The following is a 21,495-nucleotide window of genomic DNA, read 5'->3' as shown; positions in this document are numbered from 1 at the left end:
AAAGCAAAGTCAACAGGGAAGCTGGCAGAGAAAGCTGAGCATCACTCTAGATGCAGCGTCCCAAGGTCACGTGATCCCCTTTTGCGACCTTCTGACAAGTAAAGTCAATGGGGAAGCCGGTTTTCATTTAACAACCGTGTTTCTAACTTAGCAACTGCAGTGATTCGCTTAACAACTGTGTCACAACTGCTGTGGTTCACTTCGCATCTCTGGCAAGGAAGGTTTTAAAAATGGGGCAAAATTCAAAATGGTAGAATAAAAGAGTTGGAAGGGGCCTGGGAGGACTTCTAGACCAACCCCCTGCTCAGGCAGGAACCCCTTAAAAACATCCAGTGTTGGAGCATTCGCCACTTCTGGAGGCAGGTCGTTCCACTGATTAATTGTTCTCACTGTCAGGAAATTTCTCCTCAGTTCTAGATTGGTTCTCTCCTTGATTAGCTGTGGTGATTCACTTAACAAATGTCTGACTTACCAACAGAAATTTTGGGTATAACTGCCGTTCTAACTCAAGGACTAATTGTATAGTCAAGGGAAGGAAAGCTTCCATTCACGTCTTCACCAGTCACGTGTGACTCCAGAGGCCCTGTTAATCTGTGTCTCGTGCCCTCTGGTCTCCTTCTGCCCCGTGCCATCATAAATTGCTTTGCCCACCAAGTGGGATCTTCCACTCCCCCTGTGGTTCTGCAGCTGGGAAGCCAGTCTGCAGCCCAGGCTCTCTTCCAACAAGCTGGCTTCGTGCTTCTGTAGGCGGTCTATGAAAAAAAGGGCAGATTTTTCTGCCAAGCTGAGCATTTTCATTTCTTTAAATCTGACCACAGCTGAGGTAACCCATGTGAAGCTGAGGAGCCTCATGTTGGGGGAGGCAGAAATGATTCACAGATGGGACCTTTTGCTAGAGCAAACAGCTTAGTTCATCCCAATCCTGGCTGCCAAACTTGCCGTTTGGAATGTCGTTTAATTTCTGCTTGGAGGACGATGTATGTGAAAGGGGGTGGGGGGGGAATCAAGTTGGAAAATCTGGCAGCTTGCTTTTCTGCTGTTTTCTTGAGCTCGATCAGCTATGCAGAAAAAGGGTAAGAATAGTCTTGCTGAATAGACTTAGATCCATTAATACCACCAGCTCTGAGTTGCTGGTAGTCGAGTACACTTAGTCCTTGACTTAACAATGGTTTGTTTACTGACTGTTCAAAGTTGTAAGAGCACTACAAAAAGGGACTTGTGACTTATTTTTCCACACTTATGACCGTTGGAGCATCCCCATGGTCATGTGATCAAAACCCAGACGTTTGGCAACTGACATGTACTTACGATGGTTGCAGTGTCCTAGGGACATGTGATCCCCTTTTGTTACCTTCTGACACGCAGAGTCCTGGCGTTATAGGATCAGTTTTTATGACCTTCTGACCAGCAAGGTCAATGGGGAAGCCAGATTCACTTAACAACCCTGTTACTAATTTAATAACTGCAGCGATTCACTTAACAACTGTGGTAAGAAAGGTAGTAAAATGGGGCAAAGCTCACTTAACAAATGTCTCACTTAGCAACTGAAATTTGGGACTCAGTTATGATTGTGAGTCAAGGACTACCTATATATCCTTTGGGGACGTGGTGGCTCACTGGGTTAGGACGCTGAGCTTGTCGATCAGAAGGTCGGCAGTTTGACGGGTCGAATCCCGAGTGCCGCGTAACAGAGTGAGCGCCTGTTACTCGTCCCAGCTTCTGCCAACCTAGCAGTTCGAAAGCACGTAAAAATGCAAGTAGAAAAATAGGGACCACTCCGGTGGGAAGGTAACAGCGTTCCGTGCGCTTTTGGTGTCTAGTCATGCCGGCCACATGACCACGGAGACGTCCTCGGACGAGCGCTGGCTCTTCGGCTTTGAAACGGAGATGAGCACCAGCCCCTAGAGTTGGAAACGACTAGCACGCATGTGCGGGGGAACCTTTACCTTATATATCCTTTAAAGAAATTGGCAAGGTCTTTTCAAATGTATAAGACCATGGCTTCTGTCATCCCAGGAAGTAAAAAAGGGATCCGGTTGGTCGAGAATGTAATATTTTTCTGACCATTTTTCCCAGAGTATTCTCTTTTAGTCTTCTGATATTTGGGAATTGCATTTCCTCAGATTTCCAGTTGGGATGGCCAATTTCGGGGGAGATGCCGCCATGTTGACTGACTCCATACACATTATGCTTAATTAGAACTGGGTTTAAAATACCGTAGTGTTTGCACATGATATTAAATAAAAACCAAGCAAATTGTGCAATAGCTTAACTGCTAGGCAATGAACAGATAAGAGGCAGCTAAGATAGGGGTCTAGCATATACAAGATGATCAAAGGCCTGGAGGCTAAAAGATACCAAGAACAGCTGTGGGACTTGGGTTTGGCTAGTCTAAAGAAAAGAAGAAATAGGGGAGACATGATAGCAGTATTCCAGTATTTGAGGGGCTGCCACAAAGAAGAGGGGGTCACGTTATTCTCCAAAACGCCAGAGGGAAGGACGAGAAACAATGGTTGGAAACTGACCGAAGAGAGAAGCAACCTGGAATTAAGGAGAAACTTGCTGACAGTGAGGACAATCAACCGGTGGAACAGCCTGCCACCAGAAATCGTGGGCGCTCCATCACTGGAGATTTTTAAGAAGAGACTAGACAATCACCTGTCTGAGATGGTGTAGGTTCTCCTGCTTAAGTGGGGCACTGGACTAGAAAACCTCCAAGGTCCCTTCCAGCCCTATTATATTCTATTCTAAAAGTCTCAGAAAGACCCTCCCAAGTTTATTGGACCGTAAAGTCGAGGGAAGAGAGATGTATTTTTTTAGAGTTGCAAGAGCCTATTAATGTAACCTTACAATAAAGGTATCATTGGTGATGCTTGCACTACCTCTAAGTCTGCCAATTTATAATGTTGATGCCATATTTAATTTTGGGGGTAATTTCAAATTCACCGAAGTGGATTTTATGTACAGGTTCTAAATTAAGGCCATCTTATTTCCTTCCGTCACAAAATAGTTGTCGCTTTTGACAAATAGTAATCCAACATGATTTATTCCCCTCTCTCGTGTCCAGGAATTGTATGAAAGGTTGCCACAGATATTGTGGGCAGAGCTTAATGTGTTCTTTTCAAATGGTTCCTATTAATCCTTTGAGCCTGCCAAAGTTGTTGACAGTCTTTTGCTGAATTTCTCTTCCAGACGACATATTTGGAGATCTGGCTTGTGTTCTCAGACTAGTGGGAAAGCAAAGTTGGTTTCTCTCTTTTCTTCTAGTCTTATCTGAAGGACTTGGGAGCTGTGGAAGGAAATGAATGCCTAAATTATCCATAACATGTCACAACCTCTTTATCTTTACCCCTTGAATGTAATCCTTCAGGGTTTCAGCAGTAAGGCCATAAAAGGTTCGGTTCCAAATTAGTAGATAAACCAAAGGGATTGCTCTTCAACTGATTTTTTTCCCCCCATCAGAATAGACGCTGTGATTCATTCATTAATCCTAGAGGAGGAATAGGAAGGCCCAGGGCAGGTAGTCCTCAACTTACAACAGCTTGTTTAGTGACCGTTCCAAGTTACAACACCCCTGAAAAAAAGTGACTTATGACCGTTTTTCAAACTTATGCCCATTGCAGCATCCCCACAATTACATGGTCGGAATTCAGACACTTGGCCACTGACTCGTATTTATGACGGTTGCAGTGTCCCGGAGTCAAGTGATCACCTTTTGTGACTTTCTGACAAGCAAAGTCAATGGGGAAGCCAGAGTCACTTAACAACTGTGTTTCTGACGCAATTCACTTAACATCTGTGGCAAGAAAGGTCGTAAAATGGAGCAAAATTCATTTAACAGCTGTCTCACTTAACAATATAAATTTGGGGCTTCACTGTGGCCGTACGTTGAGGAGTACCTGTATGAAATTTCTGTCTAGCCACAATGTAAATCAAGTAACTATCTTTGCTGTAGAGCAAAGTTGGTTGAACCCAGATTGTAAAAAAGTATAATTCATCAGCATCTAAACCGCCCCAGAATGTGAGGGCAAAAACATTCAACCCCTTAATTTTTTTTCCTGCATTTTGCTTTTCCTAGGAAAGGAACTAGGGACCAAATGAGTATCTTAAGACTTAGGGGAATTTAAAGTAATCATTCTCCCTCTTAAAACACATCTCAAAAACCAGATTCTGCTGTAGGGGAGTGAGTGATATCGCTTGCCAGGGTGAACTTGTCACCGCCAAATCGCTGCAGCCAACTTGCTGTGGGACAATTCAACAATTCAATGTAATTATTTAAAATGCTTTAAAAATATTTTAATTTTTGTCATTCACATTTCATATAATGATTCTGTTCCACTACTCCTTCAATATTAGGGTAACCCTTGTCTTGTGGTAAGTTGTTCCATGGTGAGGTGGCCGTGGTGAGTTGCTGTAGACCCTATTATGCTTGCTTGCTTAGTTGTGTGAACTCATCTGGCCTGGACATGAAGATGTCCTGGCCTCCATGCTTCTGGTCGATGACAGATCTTCTCAATTCTTATCTTAGTGGTGGGTTCTTAACAAATTGCGGTATTCTTCCTTCCCTTCCAGGATATCAGCAAGCAGAAGAAAACATAAATACTGGGCTTATTCTGTGAATTGCAAAGGCACCGAATCACATCTCTTTCGTTGCAAAATAGGTGACCGGCTCCCGACACTTGGTGGGAATGTTACCTGTGAGAATGGGATGCCTGCAGTGGTAAGCTGCAGCCCCGGACTGGCCTTTGCCCATGGCAGCCACAGTGGCTTCGGCAAAGCTCTCCGTGCTCAGGTGAGTGGAAGAAATTCTCCTTGGTTTTATAAGGAAGTTGAATTTGGTATGGAGTATATTGCTAGCTGTGAACTGGAATTGTTTGTAATTGAAATCACAAACCTTTGCATTTCAAATAATCTTAGGAAAAAATGTCAAATCTGCTAGACACTGCATAGTCTCAGTATAGCCTAAGTTAGTTTACTCAGCTTCTCCTTAGCTTCAAAATCTGCTTAGTCAGGGACCAAATTCTATTGGGGTAAAATATTCTAGCTAATCATGAATTCTTTGTCCATATATGGTCATTACTTACAGAACTATGAAGATAACTGGCTGGAATCCAGTGATGGGATAAGGCAAACATTAAGTTTGTACAAGATAGTATTCTTCACAATACTTTGTGATGTATACCAATAAAATGCTCTTCTTCTTCTTCTTCTTCTTCTTCTTCTTCTTCTTCTTCTTCTTCTTCTTCTTCTTCTTCTTCTTCTTCTTCTTCTTCTTCTCCTCCTCCTCCACCCCTCCTTCCTCTTCCTCCTCCTCCTCTGTCAAGGTAGATACAAAGTTCTGGCTCACCCTTCTGGTGGCCTCAACCATTGTTAATTGATGTTATTGCATTGTGTCTTTAATGTTGTGTTTCCATTTTCTTCTGGGTCTGCCCCATGTTCTTTGACCGTCTCTTCTCATTGCCTATGCCTTGTACAGTATGGAATTCCTAAATAAGATTATCACATTAAAAAAAACATTGTGAAGGGTAGGATACATTTTAGAGCCAGTCATAACCAGCTTTTCTCCAAATCCCTAATAATTTATAGTGCTCAAAACACTCTCTCTCCTGCAGATTCTAATTTTCCAAAGTTCAACATTCCAAGGCGTACATCTATATTTCCTGCTCCTCCTCAAGGAACATTAACAATATTTTCAAGGCACTGCCATCATGTTTAAAACATTTCATTTATTTTTCAAGCACAGTTGCTCAGTTGCTCATGTTTACCTGGAAAATGCTAAGAATTATATTCTGCAGAGCCTTATTTATAATTTTCCCCTGCTTTAACTCCGAATGTTTCAGAACTGCACAAACTTCATTTATCGCTGGAAGAGGTGAAGCACTTGGCAAAATGTTGCCTAATTCTTGTTCCAAATTCTTTTGTTCACGCCAACTGACTGTTGCTTTGTGTTCTTCCAAACAGACAACTTTCCTGTTATGTAAATGATAATGTGGACAGTTGTGCATTAGAATTCCTGAACTTTATGTAAGGGTGGATTTATAGCTTATTAGCACACTGTGACAGCAAAAGAAAGATGAGTTAAGACTTATTTGTTTTTAATATAGAATGGATAGTTGATGCTGCCAACTATTTCTGAGTTAGCACCATTTTTGGCAGATCTTCACTCATATTTAAAAAGCTGAAAATTGCCACATATGATTTCTTAAGTTGGTAACAAAAATAGTGATCACAGCATAGACTTAATGGTACCATTTAGGTTGGCTGGATCTGGAATTATGAACCAATTGAAAGATTCCAGATTAAGACATTATATTAGATCCTGATTTTTATTATATATAACCTGATTCTTATTATATATAAATAGAAATACAGTTCTTTACCTGGAGACCCTTATTATTGCTATTAATAAGGTCTTGAGATTCCAACTCTGATACTTGTGTTGGTGGATCTAACAAAGTATTCAGGTTTGTGAAGACATAAGATAAGATAAGATAAGATAAGATAAGATAAGATAAGATAAGATAAGATAAGATGAGATGAGATGAGATGAGATGAGATGAGATGAGAAGATAAGATAAGATAAGATAAGATAAGATAAGATAAGATAAGATAAGATAAGATAAGATAGATAAGATAAACTTTATTGTCTTTTTTTTTTACTTTGGGCACAGCGGCACACATAAAAAATGAAATTTAGTTGCCTGCTCTTAAAGTGAAGCACATACATGACATACACCTAAACATACTATCTACAACAGATTGTAATCGGGTTTTCACAGGTGGTCATACAATAAATTGTTCCATGTTGGTTATGCATGTTTATGGAACAACTCATAATGCAGACAGGTTATGCCATAGCAAGGAAACAGTATGCATTTTGCCTTAGGATTATCTGTTGTTGTTAGCAAAGCAATCGGTTATGAATGAAGGAGAATCTTTGTGTCCCAGGATAATGTTGCAGGATCCAATCTGGGTCAGTCACTGGGACTAGAGGTTTTATCTTCCAAGCTTGCAGACTCATGCTGGAGCCCATCCTCAGGGGGCTTCTCTCTACCAGAAGATAAGTTCTGTCTTCTCCCTACTTCTAACCTCCTGGTAGAGTGAAGATCTCGGAGGATGGGGGCTCCAGCACGAGTCCAAAAGCTTGGAAGACCAAACCTCTGGTCCCGGTGACCGACCCAGATTGGATCCTGCCATCAGTTATGAACCAGTGCCTATAAAAAGGCACAACATTTATCCTTTTCTTATTGGAGGAAAAAAATTATCATTATAGGGTTTGAGGTTTTAATACACATTTGGCAAGAGGATTTCTTGGCGTTTTAAAAGTCCTGTACATTTAATATTCTGTATGTCCTGTATCATCTGAAGCCTTGGCTTACCTGATTAGTTTTTTGTTGTTGACAATAATAGGAAATTATGCAGCTGGCTGCCAAGAATGAAACTTTGGCAGCTAGGCTTGCCTTCGTTTCAACTTGCCTCTAGAGCAGGGGTCGGCAACCTCGGCTCTTTTATGACTCGTGGACTTCAACTCCCAGAATTCCTGAGCCAGCATAGCTGGCTCAGGAATTCTGGGAGTTGAAGTCCATGAGTCATAAAAGAGCCGAGGTTGCCGACCCCTGCTCTAGAGTAAGGGGGGTGGAAAAAGAGTTGCTTTAGAAAGGGTTAGATGGAGAAATGAAATCTCTACGATTCCGCTGAAAACCGTAAAACTGTGGATGGGGGGGTTGTTTCTTCCAGAAACTTGTTGATGAATTCCAAAGACACGATTACAAACAACAATAAAAGAGGTTCACAGGCCATAAGTAGCCTTTGGGCCATGAATTGACTAAACAATTAGGACCATATCAGGATACACTTGTGTAGGGAAGTAGATAGGATTGGAGCTAGAGATGAAACACTGTTGTGTTTGCTTCAATCTGCCTCCATCCCTGGAAGGTCTGAATGAGAGTAGAACGGAGTAGGAATTTTATGGCCCAGATCTGAATTCCAGTTCGTGTTGACCTTCTGTGAAATTCAGCAAATAAACATATAAAACAACAGGGGACTTTCATGTGCATACGTGATCACAGCAGAATTGACCTAGTTTTCCACAAAACTCCTGAAGTGTAAGAACAATCTTTTTCTGAATTAAACTATGGACCAGGTTACCTGGGACAGCCTGTTACCATGCAAAACCATGAAGATGTTGCTTTTATTCCAGAGTTGATAGATCTGTAATATTTTTCTAAAGACTGTTTCCTCCCTTTTAGCTGTACAGAAGGTATCCAACTAATGTTCTTGGATGATGAAGCACTTTCCGTTTATTTAAAATATTTCCTATGGATTGTTGATATTCCTGTTGGGCCTCAAAGGCCTCTAAAACCATCAGGATGAGCTTTTTGTAGTCCCCACATTTTAAAACTGCAATCTCCAGATCATTAATGTATGGGATAGGTGAGACATGAATATAGGAAATGAAATTCTATATGAATTTGAATTCGATGTCAGCTAAGAGTAAATAATACAATGCTCCTCTCTAGCTCCCCAATTTTTTTAAAAAATGCATAAATGTGTTTATATCACATAATCTAGCCCAGAGGTAGGCAACCTCAGCTCTTTTATGGCTCATGGACTTCAACTCCCAGAATTCCTGAGTCAGCATAGCTGACTCAGGAATCCTGGGAGTTGAAGTCCATGAGCCATAAAAGAGCCAAGGTTGCCTACCCCTGGGCTAGCCTATATTTTTTCCAATCTGTCACATTGAGAACTAGAGTTCCCATAATTCCAAATGCCTTGACTTAGCCATCCTCCTTGGGAATCTGGATATTAATAGCTACAACAAATGTGAGAGGATACCAAGATGGGGAAGGAGATCTAACATGCTTTCCATTAGGCATGAAAGATTAGGTCCACATCTGATGGTCCAGTTAAACTGATTTATTATTACTCATGCCAATGCACAGAAATATTATCAGCTGACAGTTAACACCTGTTAAGAGTTAGATAAGGGACAACATAATTCAAGGGATTTGAACTTAGTCTGCTTGTGGCTACGTCAGGATCCTAGCCTGGTCTCTCTTTTGCTTCCCCCCACCAGGTTCTGCCACTCCTTGCCCTACACTTTCACTAAACTTAACGAATAGCACCAAAGCTCAATTTGGACAATGGAAAAATGTTCAAAGTTAGGATGGCACTGAAAAACGTGACTTATGACCCTTGTAGCATTACTGTGGCCATGTTATTAAATTCACAACCAGCATGTATTTATGATGGTTGCAGCGTCCCGGGTTCCCATGAGTGCCATATGTGACCTTCCTAGGGGTTTCCAAAAGCCACGTCAAGCGGGAAAAGGGGTTTGTTTAATGACCCAATGATTCACGTACTAATTCGTAGCAAAAGAAATGTGAAAAATCGGGTGTGAAATCACTCAACGCCTGCACTGCTTAGTGATGGAAGTTCTGGTCCCACTTATGACCGTAAGCCGAGTTCTGTCTTTATGCTCTCTGTGATTTGTGCCAGAAGGTGCATTTAAGTGGATGAGTTGACTTAAAGACAAACAAGCAAATAAGCAAAAATTGCCTCTGGCAATGACGTTCCTAAGTGATTAAAAAGATTTTTCCCGTTCTTTTTTAGCACCTTTTGGTGAGGTTAAAGGGTGGAGCCCAGGTTGGAGAAGGCCGCCTTGAAGTGTTGATGAATGGGGAGTGGGGAACCATTTGTGATGACGAGTGGGACTTACGTGATGCCAGCGTGGCCTGCCGAGAATTGGGCTTCGGAACCGCCAAGGAGGCTATCTTGGGTGCACGACTTGGACAAGGTAAGATGTTTAAAATTAGGCAGTTATTAGAAAGGATGAAAGGGTAATGAAGATGGAGAGGCCAAGAGCTGACCCCATGTTTTATAGGCAAAAAATATTCCCATAATCCGATCATTAACATCTTCCGGTTTAGGAAGGGATTACTTGACAGGTAAAACAATCTGTCTAACTCTTCGGAAAGCCGATATAACTAAGAATGGCATCTCAAAAGAGGGAAGTAATATTCTATAAAGTTTAAGTTTCTTTTTTAAAATATATTTATTTTGCTTTATCAACAAAACTAAAATGCAAAACAGAAAAACACACACACACAAAATACATCCAGCACTAATGACAAGAAAAAACAAAAAAAGTTTGGTGCACAAAAAAGGGGGCGGGAAATGACCCAAGTATCAAATAAATTTAACATTAAACATATAGAATTCACCCCGGGTGAATGCTGAAAAAGAAAAAAATCTGCCATGGTAGCATCAAAGCAATGCTCGTGGCTCAAAAGGAGCAAGGAATCTAAATAAACAGTGAAGTAACTCCAAAATGGTGTGGTTTGGGGAAAGGAAAGGAAAATAATTTACGTATGAGACACACTGCAGTTCTCTGGAATCTTAAAAATGTGATCCTACAGCCAAACGGCACACAGAGGGCTCTAATATATATTGAATTGTGGTTACCGCTCCGGAAGTGCTAGCATCACATGAAAAAAGCCCTCCTTGCAACGTGATGGGGCTGGAGCAGGTTGGCATATTGCACAAGTAGAAGCTAGACATTTTGAAAGACTGCTCCGGTGTTGTGTTTTCTTTACTGAAAATTGGCGATTGCTAGGAAAAATAACTAGTGTTTCTCAGAAGTGTATCAATAAAGATAATTAAGGGACTGGAGGTTAAAACATATGAAGAACAGTTGCAGGAATTGAGTTTGTTTAGTCTAGTGAAGAGAAGGACTAGGGGTGGCATGGTAGCAGTGTTTCAGTACTCAGGGACTGTCACAGAGAAGAGTGGGTCAAGCTATTCTCCAAAGCACCCAAAGGCAGGATAAGAAGCAATGGATGGAAACTGATCAAGGAGAGTTTCAACCTAGAACTAAGGAGAAATTTCCTGAAAGTGGGAACAATTAAGCAGTGGAAAAGGCTTGCCTCCAGAAGTTATGGGTAGTCCAACAATGGAGGTTTTTAAGAAGAGATTGGACAGCCATTGGTCTAAAATGGCATACGTTCTCTTGCTTGAGCAGGGGGCTGGACTAGAAGACCTCCATGGTCCCTTCCAGCTCTGTAAAAAAGTGATTAAAGCAGAAGGTACCACCTCTAGCAAAATACGTTTGCATTTTTTTCCCTTTCTGCTTTAGAAAAAAATATTGTTTGGGAAAATATAGGTGACTGCTTAATGAGAACAGCAACAAAATTAACCTTTTTCCATGTAAACTTTGTTCTTGAAATTTGGGGAAACCACGAAAGGTCTTTCAGTTTAATTAGATACTAGTCTATGCAAGCATGCAGAATAGCATGAATGGGCCCACAACTGTTTTACAATATTAACCTTCAATAATAAGAATAATAAGGTAGGATACTACTATGACCGTTGGATTAATTGCATGGGGTCTTGGCTATAATATGATCCTAAAATTTCTCTGGTGCCTAGATCAATACTGAAAGTAAACTACTACTATACGTACTGTACCCTTGAAAAGGGGCACAGTGTAGCAGCTATGTTCCCAATCAGTGCAAGAGCCACATATGTTTACATCAAAATATCAGTGCTGATTGCCAGTTGTTTATCAAATATAATTTTATTTATTCGATTTCTATAGCCATCCATCTCAATCCAATTACTCCACAACTGACTCTGGAATTGACTAATTTTAGTTCTTGATATTGGCATTGATTTCAGGGTCTGATTATCTAAAGAACTGCCTTTCCCGTTGGAAACTTCCCCCAAATGCTAAGATCAGCAGGAAATACCCTTTGGATGTTGCCACTGCTCTCAGAAACCCAAAATTCTAGCAAAGAGGTTTTGAAATACACCCCCTTGAGGATTATACCTGACCCCCACTCTCTCTGTGTAGAAAATCTGTAAAGACGCAGCTATTTTGCTCGTCTTGCAATAGTTAAATGATTTGATGTAGGAGAAGGAGAGGCAGAACTTTAGGTGGAGTCAAGAGAGGAATCAGCCAAGGAGTCATTATGTTGCCACAAGCAATCCAACTCCATCCCCTCTTGAATTCCACCAATTTAGTGTTGACCATTAGTTGACTAGATTCTTGTGTAGAAGTGTGAGCAATAAATCAGCTTACCTGGAACTTAACAGGACCCAGATTGTTGGGGGAAATTAAGCTGACTTTGTAATAATGCCGCTTGGGTGTGTGTGTGAAAGCCCTAATAAGCAGGCATATACATAGAATGAAGGCTACTGCTAAGCTTGTAAGCCGCCCTGAGTCTTCGGAGAAGGGCGGGATATAAATGGAATTAAAAAACAACAACATGCGGACAGTTCTGATTCTTCAATCCTGCTGATTTTAGCCTATTTTAGTTTTTAGATTCTGTGTTTGATTTTATTTTATTTTATTTTTTGGATTTGGTTTCTTTTGCCTTGAATACATGCTGGTATAGAAAAGTAGGGTATAAAACACAGACTGTCTATCTCATGCCCCCCTCCCCCTAAGAATCCAGTTCTATCTTTTGAGCTTATTGAGAGTACTTAACAAACATGCATAATATCAGACACTTACTAGAGAAAGGGGATGAATATTTATCTATGTATTTATTTATGTAATTATAGGCTGTCTAGCTGTATCGCAACTTTGTGTAGTGCTCAGCATGAAACAATTTAAAAGACTATAATGCAAACCAATTCAAAACAAATGTGTGGAAAAACAATAGCAACTCATATCCCATCAGAGGTCGTGGCATAAAAAGTAGATTTTCAGAGCTTGTTTCAATGGGGTTGCATTACAAAAGGGAAGCATAAGCCCTTCTACAGGACGCCATATTTTTTGAGTTCAAAGATTTCTTGGCAATCCTTTTATAACCCTCTGTTTCCTTATGAAAGTAAAAATAACAACTTCCCATGTTTATTTGAGGGCGGGGGGGGGTTGTCTTTCTGTTGTTCTGCAAAAGAATTATCTTTTATCTGTATTGAAATGTTAGAGTTATGGGCAATAAATAGTCAGAAATGCCAGGGGCATATTTTGCTCCCAATTTTCCAAATGAAATTTAAGAAATGATGGAAATTTGGCCTTTGTTCTGTTTCTAACTATTGAAAGAAAAAAAAAGAAAGAAAAATATTGGAAACAGTATCTCATAGAACAAAAAAAAAACAAAATTAACTACAGAAAGGCTTTATTAAAGCCCTGGATATTTTTTAACTCAGAAGTCTCCTGGACCTCTATCTGGATTTGGGAGAATCTGTGGAGTCTATGACTTGTTCCAGAGGCGCTTTTTTTTTTTCCAAAAGGCAACTGGACTTTCTTGGTTTTTCCCTTTGACAACATTTCGCTTCTCATCCAAGAAGCTTCTTCAGCAGAATTAGACAAGTCAATGAATTCTTTAATACACTTTCCTTATCTGATTTTCTCCAGAAGCAGTGATGCTCTTAGGACCGGTCTCTAGGAGAAAAAGTTCTATTAAGTAGAATGAAAGAGCAGGCGGGAAACACAACAACATTGGCTTGTCACATTTCATGAAGTCATATATTCTATTCTCTGAAAGGTGGGGGGGGGATTGTAAGATCTACACATTTCCTAACTCAGGGGTAAGCAACCTCGGCTCTTTTATGACTCATGGACTTCAACTCCCAGAATTCCTGAGTCAGCTCTAAAAGAGCCAAGGTTGCCTACCCCTGTCCTAACTGAATAACTATTTGAATTTATGTTGACTTTAACTACTATAGTCACCAAACTGGGGTAGTTTCCATCACAACATGTACAATATACAGTCTACTTCCCTCTTATTGTGGGGAAATGAGCTTGTGGGTGTCCCTCTCTTTTGAAAGGCATTGGTCCTATCCATCTCAATGAAGTGGACTGCACAGGGTTTGAAAAGTCTATTACGGACTGTAAATTCAGCAAGGAGATCAGGAGCTGCACCCATGAAGAAGATGCTGGTGTGAAATGCAACATCCCAGCAATGGGCTTCCAAAACCAGGTGAGATAATTGGCACCTTCCATAATGGGAGAATGATTCTTCTCCTTTCCCTTCTTTTTTTCTTCTTTTCTCCTCCTTCTGTAAAATGCACTATGTGCTTTATCTTAAGAGCTGGAGGATTTCTTTTCTTTTTTTTCTCTTGACCTCCAGATCAAGAGACCACTAACAAAAGATACAACCTGTTCTGCTTTGGAAATTATTGCTTTACTTTGTTCCGGCCACAGTCTCATCACTGGAGGTTTTTAAGAAGAGACTTGACAGTCACTTGTCTGAAATGGTATAGGTTGTCCTGTTTGAGCAGGGGGCTGGACTAGAAGACCTCCAAGTTCCCTTCAAGCTCTATTCTATTCTATTCCATTCCATTCCATTCCATTCCATTCCATATTTATTCTATTCTATTCTATTCTATTCTATTCTATTCTATTCTATTCTATTCTATTCTATTCTATTCTATTCTATTCTATTCTATTCTATTCTATTCTATTCTTCTATTCCATTCCATTCCATTCCATTCCATTCCATTCCATTCCATTCCATTCCATTCCATTCCATTCTATATTTATTCTATTCTATTCTATTCTATTCTATTCTATTCTATTCTATTCTATTCTATTCTATTCTATTCTATTCTATTCTATTCTATTCTATTCTATTCTATTCTATTCTATTCAATTCCATTCCATTCCATTCCATTCTAGACCAACCCACCTCACGTAGTTGTTAGTGCAAGAACATAATGAGGAGAGTTGACCCAAAGGTGCTTCTCCCAAAAGGCAACTGAACTTTCTTGATTTTTTTTTCTTTTGAAAACATTTTGCTTTTCCTCCAAGAAAGTCTTGGGTTCTGAGAAGAACTTCTTCAGTTCAGAAACAAAGAAGTTGGTTGGATGAGAAGCAGAATGTTTTCAAAGAAAAATCCAAGAATGTGCAATTGCCTTTTGGAAAAAGCACTTTTGGGACAACCATGACCTGGATGATTGGGATAATGAGGAGAATCAATTGCTATAGTAGCAGTGAGAGTAGAAGTGGTGGTCTTCTTCAGGACCAGTCTTGCCATTAGACAGAGCAAAGGAACTCAGTTCATTTGATGCAACTTGTTTTTATGTCTTGGTAGCCTGATCACTGCTTGTGATGTCAGCTACTCAGCCACGGGGTCAAACTCAACTATGAGCACACTGTCATATTTTTAAACTCATGTGCAAACAGAGCTAAAACTGTATATAATGCAGCACAAACAAACAGATGTTAGAGGACCAAAAACACAAGCAAGCTCCTCAAATAGCTGCTGTGACCTGAAAAGGGTCATATGAATAAGTGTTTTGGATACTTCTTAAAATGTTTACTGAATTTTGGGTTTTTAACAGGAGGAGCTTTTCCTCCAAATTGAGGTCATCTTCAGACTGCTGGCTCAGAGTCCATCCTGGCAGGCAGTTCAGTGAATTTGTAAGATTTACATCCCAGGATTTGGCCAAACTCCACATGTTCCATTCAGTTTAACATCTGTGTTCTTTTAAAATCCATGGGCTCAATATAATTTGAGAAACATCCTAGCCTTTCTCCAAAACTATTTGCTTCATAGTTTTTAACCAAGCGTCTTCCTAATACTTCCTTTAAAACAATTACTCCATCTTAAATATCAGTTGGATTTATGCTCAAGCATTACTTAATGTTAGGGTTAGAGGCCATGCAACCTGTTTTGAGACCCTCAACCCCAAGAGATGCTTTTGCCAACTTGATGCCTTCTTGATGGACTACAGTTCACATCATATCCTGGTAGCCTAGAGACCCTGTGAATTATAATTCAGGTTAGAATAGAACTCTTCTCAACTGAATAAACATAGTACATTGTTGTCAAGAACTGGTAGAAAACAAAAATAAGTTCCTATTCCCCCAGGTAAAATTGTTTATGTCTCAATACTACACAAGTATCCTTCATTAGTGTGATCTTCAGAGGTTTCTGGGAAAACCTGTGTACACTCAAATCAAGCATAGTCTGATATAACCTATGTAGGATGTAGGATATATCAATGTCAAGTTGGATAGCCTATATATAAAAATTATTTTGAAGTTCTGGACTTTCAAGAATAAGAGGAGATAGGCTGGGTTACCATACATTATGGATTATTTAAGATCATTTTAATGGACTTAGGAGTAGAAGGCTAGAGTTTTTCTACTAGGATTTAGTATAAAGTAGTACAGCCAAGATCTTGCTGTACTAAATTTTGGGAGTAATAATCTGGAAATATTTCATGAGTACCAGTTTGGGGAGGGTTACAGTATAAATTGATCATCAGATATTACACCAAGTATCATCGGTAGACTACAGTTATTATTATTCAGAGACCTCTGAGTCAATTTGGTGTAGATAACCAGTTTGGTGTAGTGGTTGAAGTGCCATCCTAGAAACCAGGATACAGTGAGTTCTAGTTCCGCTTTAAGCATGAAAACATGCTGGGTGACTTTGAGACAATATCTATCTATCTATCTATCTATCTATCTATCTATCTATCTATCTATCTATCTCAAAATAAAAAAATGAATTATGAATAATTGTCCCTGGCTCATGATATCATCTTGATCATGCTGATGGAAGATATTGTTGGGCAGCAATTCAAAATGTGTAGGTAGCATGAGCTATGTCAATATGATTCTTTCTTCTGCAATGCAGTTTTTAAAATGAGTAGAGTTTAAACCATGTACCGTAAGTTATTTCCACCTCAATTGGAGGCCATTCACATTCAAAAGCCAGCCAGATAATTTTGGTAAACTGACTTGCCAAGCATGTCTTTGTTGCATGACTCGTTTCCCCAGCCTAGTTCCCTCTCTCATCTATGAGCAGAAAATGCAACTTTCTGTCTCTTTCATTGGTGTCCGATAGTCACCGTAACTTTCATAACCTTCAATTATCCTCCGCAGATACGTTTGAGTGGCGGCCGCACTCCCTATGAAGGCCGTGTGGAAGTTCTCCAGGAGCACAATGGCACGTTCATATGGGGGTCCATCTGTGGTGAAGGATGGGATATAATGGATGCCATGGTGGTTTGTCGCCAGCTGAACCTTGGCTATGCTAGCCATGCATTCCAGGTACAGGATTGTTTTAATTCCACAAATGCAAACGCTCAGTGTTATTCATGGCTCCTCAGAGTTCAGAAGCTCTTGTTTAAAGCCATATTCATTGAGTGTTCAGGCCAGGATTTACTGAATCCCAATTTACAACATACAAATTCCTTGGGGTTTTTTGCACCATATAGGACTTTTTTCTGTGTCTGTCCTTCTGCTTCCCTCTGCGTTAGCCTTCTTTCTCCATAGCCCCATATTTTTATGTATTCTACTTCCTTTCTTCCTTTCCTGTCTCCTTTAAAAAGATATGAAGGAAAGCTGGGGGGAAAAATCATGGGTGGCCTTCTTTTGCGTCACATGAAGCTGGGGTGCAACTTGAAACTGTCAAAGAAAAATCTTTTTGCAGCCCAGATTAACCAAGGGCTACATTTACCAGTCAAAGATCAGTAACATGAAGAAGATGAATTGTGATAGAAATGGGATGAATTAGATACTAAATGACACTTTCTTTTGTAGAAGCTGAGTATAATTTGAGGCTCCACTTAATGTTCCAATATTTATTTTGGGAACACTGTAGCACATAAGCACAAGGATGGCTTCGGGACACCAGATCAGAAGTCCATCCAGTCCCATGTTTTTATTGGTGGTCACTAAGATACAGTACTTCCAACAAAGAATGATGATGACAGTCTACTTTGATCATTAGTCCTCGGCTATACGAAAGCTCCAATTCACCATGTTTTTATAGATACATTTACAAAATCATACTGTGTCAGATCAAAGGGTTCCTTCCTGACATTTTTCATCTCCTAGGCCAGGGGTCCCCAACCTTGCCAACTTTAAGACCTGTGGACTTCAACTCCCAGAATTCCCCAGCCAGCATGCCTGGCTGAGGAATTCTGGGAGTTGAACTCCATGAGTCATAAAAGGGCTGAGTTTGAATATCCCTGGCCTAGGCAAATTGTAGCTCAAGAACTCCTCCTTTCAGTTACAGAAACTTATTGAGTGAAGGGAATATCCAACTAAGCCCACTGAGTTCCTGAAGAGAAGACGGAATACAACTCTAATAATAAAATGGTGTATTTATGTCTTTTCTCTGGAATGCTCAAGCTATGCATGGAACATCTCCCTTAATTTTTAAATTAGCCTTGAACTGCACTCTTTAATGTGACAGGAAGGAGAAGCATTAAAGTGAAAACTTTCAACTACACTATTTGATTCCATTTGATTTGAATTACTTTTCTATTCAACTGATTTAGTCTTAGTTCTGGACCCAACACTTTGGAGGCCCATTCTAAGCCAAATATATGTTGGCCAGAAAAAAAAAATCATCGCTCTATTAAGCCAAGCAGTTGTGGCTGAAACCATACAGCACAGAAGCTATGCAGCAAGAAGGAAAGGGAAATTACAAATTAAAGGCCCCGGAAAGATACTTAAGATAACATTTGCAGCCATTGAGGAATGGGCCACCCATATTTCAGAGGGTACAGTTGGAGAAGATAGCTCCTCTACACAGTATCTTAGGCCACAGATTTGTTAAGACACAATAGCCCTGCTGAATTAGCAATTATATCAGGAGCCCCATTCCTGCTGGCTTACTGTGATCAATTTTGATGCATTTTATCAGTGGTTCTCAATCTTTTCTTCACCACAGACCCCACTTAAATAACTTTTGTGGCCACAGACCATGGCTACAAACCCCCCAAGACATAATTCAAGATTTAAATTATAACATTTTTTCAAGCTTTCATGGACCCCCTGTGCCAGCCCAACCCCAGTGGTCCATGGAACACAGGTTGAGAACCACTGCAATTGTATGGATCCTGCTGAAACATCACAGTTACAGTCCCACGTTTTTCCAAAGCTAATTCTTTTTAGAAGTAAAAGATTAAAGAAAAGAAGGAGATGACACTGCTGCTTGAAAAGTCTGAAGAGAACAAGCCATTTGAAAGGGTGCTAGGAGGGGAGAAGTAGAAAAGGATAGAGGTGGTTGGTAATTGCACAGAAATGCACGGGGACCTCCGCACCCCAAAAAAGCATTTTACCCAGGACCTCTCCACCTTGAAAGAGAAAGTTTCTGTGTATTTGTGAAATAACTCCTTTCAGAATCTCATCCACAAAGGTAAACAGCAAGCCAGTTATTTAGTGGTGAGTAGATCTCATTATAGGAAAGCTTTACAGCCTTACCTCCTCACCTGTAAATTCCCCATCCAATCATTTCATTTGTAGGTAGATTGGTAGATCAGTAGATAGGTAGGGCGAGTGAGTGTGTGAGCGAGTGATGAATAAATATAGATAGGTAGCTAGATATATAGGTAAGTAGAATGGTAGGTAGGCAGCTGAGAGAGAGGGGGGATAGATATAGATGGATAGAGGATAGATGAGAAACAGAAACAATGATAGATAGATAGATAGATAGATAGATAGATAGATAGATAGATAGATAGATAGATAGATAGATAGATGATAGATAGATGATAGATAGATAGATAGATGATAGATAGGTGGGTGGGTGGGTGGATGGATGGATGGATGGATGGATGGGTGGGTGGGTGGGTGGGTGGGTGGGTGGATGGATGGATGGATGGATGGATGGATAAATGGAGGATAGGTAGAAAAGGTGGGTGAGTGAGTGAGTGATGAATAAATTGGTGGCAGGAAAGAGAGAGCGCATCAGTTTCATAGGAAAATGGCTCTCTGAAGAATTTTTTTTCATGAGGATCTCAATGCTCCACCTATGACTTGTTGCAACTCATTTCATCTCCTCCTTCAGCCTTTCCCCAGGAAATAGGTTGGGCCAGCAGACAAGAGGTCTGTTTATTTTTTTGTACAGCAGCCAATTTTCGGTTCAGGAGGTGAGGACTACTATGGCCACCCAATGCCCCCGTTTCCAATCTCTCTGCTTTGTTGACATTAGCAGCCCTTATGCTGTTCGATGGAAGAAGGCATTTCCTTGCCCTGGATTTACTCATTTTGGGAACAGAGAGGTCCTTGTGTTTGCTCCAGGCTGCCCCTGCCCCCTCATGGAGCATACAGACACTCGGTGTATGTGGCGCAGACTTAACCGGTGGAGATTTGCATGCCAAGAGGCCATTTTTAATGAGGTTCTGCCAGTATGTTGTGACTGATACAAGGAACGTCCTGTTTGTTAGAAACTTAGCAACATTTTCCTTAGGTGGAATATGAAGAAGAGATTCTGAACACTGGACGGTCATTACTCATTTGCTGTTTTTCTTGCCTGATTGTTATACATCTGATTATAATGAAGTGTTAACACAGGGGTCTTCAAATTTGGCCCCTTTATGACTTGTGAACTTCAACTCCCAGAATTCCTCAGCCAGGCATGCCTGGCTGAGGAATTCTGGGAGTTGAAGTCCACAAGTCATAAAAGGGCCAAGTTTGAAGACCCCTGTGTTAACATACTCAGGATTAGGAGACTCAGTGGCTCAATAGCTGAATGACTCTGGAGATGGTCTTTGCTCCAGACGTTGGAGTCCTAGCACTGTGTGGCAGGGTGATCTCCCATCACTTGCTTCAGCTTCTTTCCATCAAATGGTTTGAAAGCATGCTACATGCAAGTAGATAAATAGGCACCACTTTTGTGGGGGATGAGCTGGTACTTGTGTGGACAGCTGGAATCCTGTTGGCACTGGACCTTCCTGTTTGCTAGGCGGCTTCAGTAGAGGGCCCTAAATGACACAGCAGGAAAGTCACTTGTCTTTCTTTCTGGTGTTGATCACCCCTGGATAGTGTGTGAGCATGAACCAAACAAGGCTAGTAGCTTTAGGCAACTAAACTACTACTCTGTATTAGCATTGTAGTCTCCTGGTTACAATCAAACACAAAATAAATAAATGAATAATAATAATAATCAGGATTCCACCATCACCACTGAACCGTTTCCAAGATGAGCTGTGTTACTAGATTCTTGATGTTCAGCACACCTTCCAAAGCTGGCATCTTCATTCTTCATTCTGTTTCCAAGATATAAACTTATAACTATGGTGTTAAAAGTGCAGTGTGGTTATGGAGCTGGTGTTTCAACATACCTCAATATACAGAAATCTAGCAAGGGGTTATTTAGTGGGTAAACAACATGATCATGGCAGTAATTCTGACTCAAAACAGATTAAGCAGATAGATTAATCATTGAGCTGTTTTGCCATGAGAATTGGAGCTTGGACATAACACATGCCAGCTAATTTAAAATCAGTGCACTTTGCAATAAATTAATTTGTCAAGAGACTGGCGAGAGAAATGAAGATACTATGATGGCTGCACTGATCTTCAAATCTATATGATTTTCCGTTATTGTTAGGCTCTGACTCAGCCAATCCTTCCGGGCAATATTTGCACCAAGGCTTCTTTAACAAGATTTATTGAAATGAAAGGGATAAAGTTGCATGAACGTCATCAACTACGCTATTCCCAGTTTAGATATATTCCCTAATGTATTAGGCAGGGCATGGATTTTCTTCTGCTTCTATCTAACAAGCTTCTTTTCCAAC

At 40.4% G+C, this 21,495-nt stretch overlaps 1 protein-coding gene across 2 annotated transcripts in view; it reads left to right on the top strand.

The window, feature by feature from the left end:
• The window catches only part of LOXL2 (lysyl oxidase like 2), a 63,033-nt gene that overhangs the window by 28,689 nt on the left and 12,849 nt on the right, over positions 1 to 21,495 (top strand). For both annotated transcript variants that reach the window (XM_083368451.1, XM_083368452.1), the window contains exons 4-7: positions 4,573 to 4,792; positions 9,613 to 9,796; positions 13,777 to 13,928; positions 16,844 to 17,011. In XM_083368451.1, the coding sequence (XP_083224577.1) occupies positions 4,573 to 4,792; positions 9,613 to 9,796; positions 13,777 to 13,928; positions 16,844 to 17,011 (724 nt within the window). The remainder of the gene's footprint in view (positions 1 to 4,572; positions 4,793 to 9,612; positions 9,797 to 13,776; positions 13,929 to 16,843; positions 17,012 to 21,495) is intronic.

This window comes from Vipera ursinii (assembly GCF_947247035.1).
Source record: "Vipera ursinii genome assembly, chromosome: 8".
Classification (NCBI taxonomy): domain Eukaryota; kingdom Metazoa; phylum Chordata; class Lepidosauria; order Squamata; family Viperidae; genus Vipera; species Vipera ursinii.
Note: the sequence above shows the minus strand (reverse complement) of the source record. Positions and strands in the feature narration are given on the sequence as shown.